The 6,011-nt window shown below is 29.9% G+C and overlaps 1 protein-coding gene across 1 annotated transcript; it reads left to right on the top strand.

Annotated features, from left to right (window-relative positions):
• Positions 1 to 1,898: 1,898 nt before the first annotated feature.
• On the top strand, positions 1,899 to 4,202 carry LOC137819216 (small ribosomal subunit protein uS15). The gene is made up of 5 exons (XM_068622995.1): positions 1,899 to 2,104; positions 2,242 to 2,314; positions 2,995 to 3,133; positions 3,216 to 3,402; positions 3,994 to 4,202. The coding sequence occupies exons 1-5, from the start codon at positions 2,082 to 2,084 to the stop codon at positions 4,025 to 4,027; spliced, it is 456 nt and encodes a 151-aa protein (XP_068479096.1). The 5' UTR covers positions 1,899 to 2,081; the 3' UTR covers positions 4,028 to 4,202.
• Positions 4,203 to 6,011: the final 1,809 nt, after the last annotated feature.

Here is a 6,011-nt window from a genome sequence, read left to right as displayed (position 1 = left end):
TTAGGGAACGACTTTTTCTACTTAATAGCGCAACAACTAAAGTGTCATGGTTCATTTGAAACTTAACCCACCTAACTTACTTCATGAGACAATTGATGCATAATGTAACAATTTTGTCTTTAATAATTGTCTAGACTTGAACTCTTGATTTTAATTACGACCACTTGTCCTACACCACAAGGCAATTGATGTAACTTGCAAATATTTTCCCCTAAAAAATTGCTTGACCTTGACTCAGATACCAATTGTTTGATTTAGCGCTTACCGTTAGGTCAACAGATATAACTTCTAGTCATGACGCAAATCTTTTTACTTAAGAGTGTAGAATGCGAACAAATAATATATTTTTATTTCACTGCATTTTCAAATGGAGAGTATAATGCCTCTAAATAGTCTCACAATAGACTTCTCAAATTCACATTTTGTTTCCTAGTAACTAGTATGCTATAAATGACATTCAAAATTAAAATGATATGTGGATCATTTTATAATGTATACTTTCTAACATAACTCAATAGATGAAATATATGTGGATCATTTAGATGACATGAAATTTAGTCAGAAAGTTTGCTATTAGTATTTTTTTTATATGTAATGTTCTCGGGTCAAATATCAGACAACTTACATTGGGGAAACGTTTTCAAAACGATCAAGGAACCTCTCCAATTGAAATTGAAAAAGTTGGAGAACCATTCATTAATGTTTCGCTATATTTCTTTATACTATAGTTATTAAATATAAATACTAATAAGTGTTGAGATTTCATCCAATCTTGACAAAATTTAAGAAGATTATGGTTCATTCAAAGCATTTTATGCAGTCACACTTCATTCATATATTCTACATATTGATTGAACAAAGAATGTCTATCTTCTACCTAGTCGAGTATTTTAAACTATGATATTGTAATAAAAAGAAACTCATTCTTATAATTCTTATAAATAATCTGAGGTACAATAATGGTGTGTATCTAACCAGGACATGTTCAAAATACATTTAAAAAAAAACATGATAATTTATTCCTGCATCTCTATGCTTTCTTCATGTACCTCTATAAAAGATGTAAAATGACATTTTTACCTATAATTTTTGTATTCAAAATTTTAGAGTTTGAAATATATTTTCAAACCCAAAAAATATATTTTGAATTCTAAATTTCGAAATACAAGTTCGAAATGTATTTTCAAATAAAAAAAAAATTCAAAGCTTTAAAATTTGGATTACAATTTTGTATTTCGAATTTTAGAATTTATTTATGTTTACGGATTATATAATTGGAAAATGAGAAAAAAATAAACTTTGTACCTTTTGTGGAAGGGTAGTTTTGGAAATTAAAGATTTATAAAGGTGCATGAAAACTATGGAGGTTGAGGAAGAAATTGTAAAAAAAAAACATTGGAGAAGTTACAGTAGTGGACTTTGGTCCAGCTGTTCATGGTCCAAAGCGTTTTAAATCAATGTGAGTCAGTGACGTCGGTCTTAAGGGTCTTGTTAAAAAAATTATAAGAACAAGAGCAAAAGTTAAAAATATAGCAAAAAATTAAGCAAAAAAAATTATTTTGTGTGTGTATTTTCTCTCTTTAAAATAAAATAAAGGTAAGACAAATTTCAAAGATAATTATTATGAAAATCAATATACTCATTTTACATAATAATTTATTATTAAAAGACAGTGTAATTATTGTTTTATTATATTGTCAGTTTATAAACACTCCGTTAAAATAATTGATAAATTAATATTTAAAAGTTGTGAAATAATTCATTTTTTTTTTAAATTTCGCAAAAAATAATTATGTAAAAAATAAGTGAACCGTTCTTTGTATGAATTATTTCCATTTAATTATCCCTAAATTGAACTTTGCTGAATAAAGCCTTAATTTGGGCTCAATGCAAAACCCACGACAAAGTAAAACAAATGGGCGGAGCCCAAATGAACGACGGCCCGGTCCAATGAGGTTTACCCTAGTTTTCAATACCTTCATATTCTCAGGGTTTCTCCTCCTTCCTTCTTATTGTTCGGTGCAGGCGCAGCAGAAAGAGAGACAGAGAGAGAGTGTCGTCCTTCTTCAAACGCGGTCACCATGGGGCGTATGCACAGTCGCGGGTATGTTCCCATGCTAACGTTTTCACGTTAGAGAATCGGGAGAAAACAGTTATTTTCATTTTCCTTCTGTCTAATGTTGTTGTTGTTGTCGTCGTAATGTGTTGATTCGTTGATTCGTTGAATGTTTTTGTTTTCAGTAAGGGTATCTCCAGTTCAGCTCTCCCATACAAGAGGACACCACCTAGCTGGTTGAAGATTTCGGCTCAGGATGTAAGTAATGGACACCCCTTTTGCTTTCTTTCTTGTTCTTCTGCCCGAATTTGTTTTAATGCTATCCTTCTTCTTAGATTCTTGAAAACTGTTAGCGAAAAAAATGTTTTTTTTTGTGTTTTTGTAATGTGTGGATTATTATTGTGTATTTTACTTCATCATGTATGCATACAATTAGGTTTAAAGATTCTACTTTTTTAATTGGAAAACTATGCAGTAATTTTAGATCAAGCATTTGGCATGTGCAAGTTCATAGTTTGTCGATGTGGTTGCAGTTTTGTTGTGATCTGTGTCATTGGAAAATTTTGCGAAACAAAATTTTGAAACCTTGTTATTTTGAAACACTGTTAAGACTTTTAATGCAAAAATTTGTACAACATTGGTGTAGTAACATTTTTCTTTTGGGAAATTTTGAAATAATATTGCTGCAATCAACATCGCTGTTTTGACTTTGTCAAGGGTTTCTGTAACACTCCAACTTTAATTGCGGTTGTGTATTGTTTTTTAAAACCTTCTTCATAATCATTTAGGTGTTAGTCTGCTATTTTTTTAATACCCTTGTTAATATGGTTACAGAGTTCTTATTGGTGTAATTTTGAATGTCTGTTGCTGTGATAATCATAATGTGGGTTAGGTTATGAGTTCTGTGGCTTTTGTTTTTGATATTTTGAATTTCGTAGGTCGATGAGAACATCTGCAAGTTTGCCAAGAAAGGTCTCACTCCATCTCAAATTGGTGTTATTCTTCGTGACTCTCATGGAATTGCTCAGGTGAAGAGTGTCACTGGAAACAAGATTCTCCGTATATTGAAAGCCCATGGTATGACCGTTTCCATCATTGACGGTTATGATATTGTGTAGCATTTGGAATTTTACAATAAGAATTTCATTGTCATTTTTAGGTCTTGCTCCTGAAATTCCTGAAGATTTGTATCACCTGATCAAAAAGGCTGTCTCCATTAGAAAGCACTTGGAGAGGAATAGGAAGGACAAGGATTCTAAATTCAGGTTAATTTTGGTTGAGAGTAGGATTCACCGCCTTGCCCGTTACTACAAGAAGACCAAGAAGCTTCCACCTGTGTGGAAATAGTAAGTCCTCAACTTCTATAATCTGTAGTTACAAGCTTTTGGGTTTGACAATAGTTGATTTATGATCTAATTTTAGTCTTTTTGTATAATTAGACACAAGGGAAGGTCCACTTAATCAATAAAACTTCCAATCCTACCATGCATATTATTCCTTTACTTTTTGTCAAAATGTTTAATTTTAATGAATGATATTGTTGATTGCAGTTTTTCTTTGTTGACCAACCCTATTTGCTATGTGTTTCTAAATAAGTCTATAACAAATAATTTGTTAATTATTTTATCTGTAGAATGTTTTGAATGCATGGCGACTTGAATTGTTTAGAAGGATTGTTGTCTCTAAATTCTTGAACGAATCTTCCTGGTAGTTTGAACACTGTATTTGCGTCTGAAACATCATTGCTTTAATTAACATTTTTTCTGCCATAATTTGTACTTGTCTCTGTAGAACTGTCATCAATTACGGATTGTTGTGTTTCACCTTGATTCTATGATTTAATATCTTATTTTCTTGCTTTTAGGTGTAGCTATGTTAAGTTATTTTTGCTCTCCCCTTGTTATTTCTAATACTTGCTTCCTTTATCTTAATTGCAGTGAATCTACAACTGCCAGCACCCTTGTGGCTTAGAGTGAAATGTTTTAAGATATGATAGAATTCTTCCATCTATGTACTTTTTGATAAACAAATTTATTTCTTTGTGATTTTCGAGTTTTCATTTCATGTTAAAACACTTATCCAGTGGTAGTTTTGACTATGGATTTTGTTTTTATTATTGATTAACGAAATGCCGTTTTTGTTTCTACGTCGTAAGTTGCGTATGGGATTGATGTTAGTAGACATTCACTAAGATAGTACAACCGTGATCTAATAATCTTTCATTGTTGATCATCCAATTAAAAGAATTAACTGTTAAAATGTAGTGTAAGAAAGACATTACACAATGGTTTCTGTTTTCAAGTATCGATAATTTTCTACCTTTAATATAAATTAATTGAACTAGATTGGTTGAAGATACAAATAGTTTTTCCTCTAAAATAGTGTATAGACTCAAAACTAGTTTATTTCCTGCTCATATCATTTGTTATTTTTGAAGTCATTAATGATTGTATTTTAGCTGGTATTAATATTTTTTTATGTTCTTATAATTAGATTGTAAACTTCATTTCACAGTTGAAAAATTGAAAGCCAGCATCGAGTAATGAAAAATGGAATCAAACACTAAAAAGTCATGAAAATTCTAACACTTTGGGCTCCTTCTTCCTGCAGCACCCTATAATAATTTTTAAATACATTTTGTCCTTCATTAGTATTTTTTTGTCCTTCATTAAAAAATAAAACCCTGGAATTCCATTCAACTTTTCTAGGTGCTTCTTTATTTATTTTGGAAAGATTTTGCAGTTCTTTTGTATTTTTTAGTGTTATGTGGAGGAAAAGATTATTTTGGGTTATAGTTTTCTGGTCTCCTCCACTGCTGTGTCTTTTTGCGGTTTTTTTATTTATTTTGTAAATATTTTGAATTACCAATATAAAAATAGTCATTTAAATTCTACTTTTTCAATATTCATTTTTAAAATTACAGAAAATAGTAGTATAATCTTAAGGAAATCCCAGATGCATTTTAAATATTATAATTTGGAGTACATATTGATAGTAATTAGTTTCTGAGTGTCTTTTAAAACAAAAGAAAATGATAGTATAATAAAGTATGAAAAGTGTGCAGTACTATTGTAAAATCTACTCTCTTAACTTTTGTTTATAGATCAGAATTGAACATGATATTTCCAAGGAGCTATAAAGTTTATACTTGATTGTCAACTCAATAGTGACAACTTGAACCAATATTTGGTTTCTTTGACCTTTACTTTTGCATGGGATATCAGCAGAGTTATGAATTCTGTGATACATTCTTCAATATGTACCGTGAACCCTCTTCAACCAATAATCTTAGAATTCCACTGTGCAGTAGTGTTTTGCACGTCTTTAGACTTAGTTTCATTCAACAGCTTTGTATCATATGTTCATAGATCTGGGACTAAGAGCATTATCATTGCGTTCAACAAGTTATTCAAATTCCTATGTACCATGGAAAATTTTTAGTAAACACTTTAAGAAAAAAAAATCAATTTTTTAAGTTAAAATTATCATTTTTTATTTTATAAAATGTACATATAGACATCATTATGTTCTCAAATAATTATAAATTAAAGGTATCTTTTATACAATTTAATTTGTTTTTTATTAGTTTATCTAAAATGTTACGTTTAACTCATAATTAAGTTAATTTTAATTTAAAAATTGATTAGTTAATTTTATTTTTCTTTTTCTATTTTTTTCCGATGTTCTTAAGAAGAATTTCTAAGTCCTAGGTGACACTTATTATTTGTGGTCACCTTACATGTCTCATTCTATCATCAACCATAATTTGAAAAGTCAACCCTATCTTTAAATGTCCGTTGTCCTCATATGTTACTGAAAATTGCAAGGAAAGTTCAAAATGAAATCCTTAATTTCCACATTTGGACATTGCTTAGGCTAGTGTTACACATATAACTAGTCCAAGGGCCAGTAGCATTATAATCAAGTTTCTCATTAGAAATTAAGTCATTCAAAT

The sequence above is a fragment of the Phaseolus vulgaris genome, chromosome 10, assembly GCF_051622355.1.
Source record: "Phaseolus vulgaris cultivar YP4 chromosome 10, ASM5162235v1, whole genome shotgun sequence".
Taxonomy (NCBI): domain Eukaryota; kingdom Viridiplantae; phylum Streptophyta; class Magnoliopsida; order Fabales; family Fabaceae; genus Phaseolus; species Phaseolus vulgaris.
This window is presented reverse-complemented; position numbering and strand designations above follow the sequence as displayed.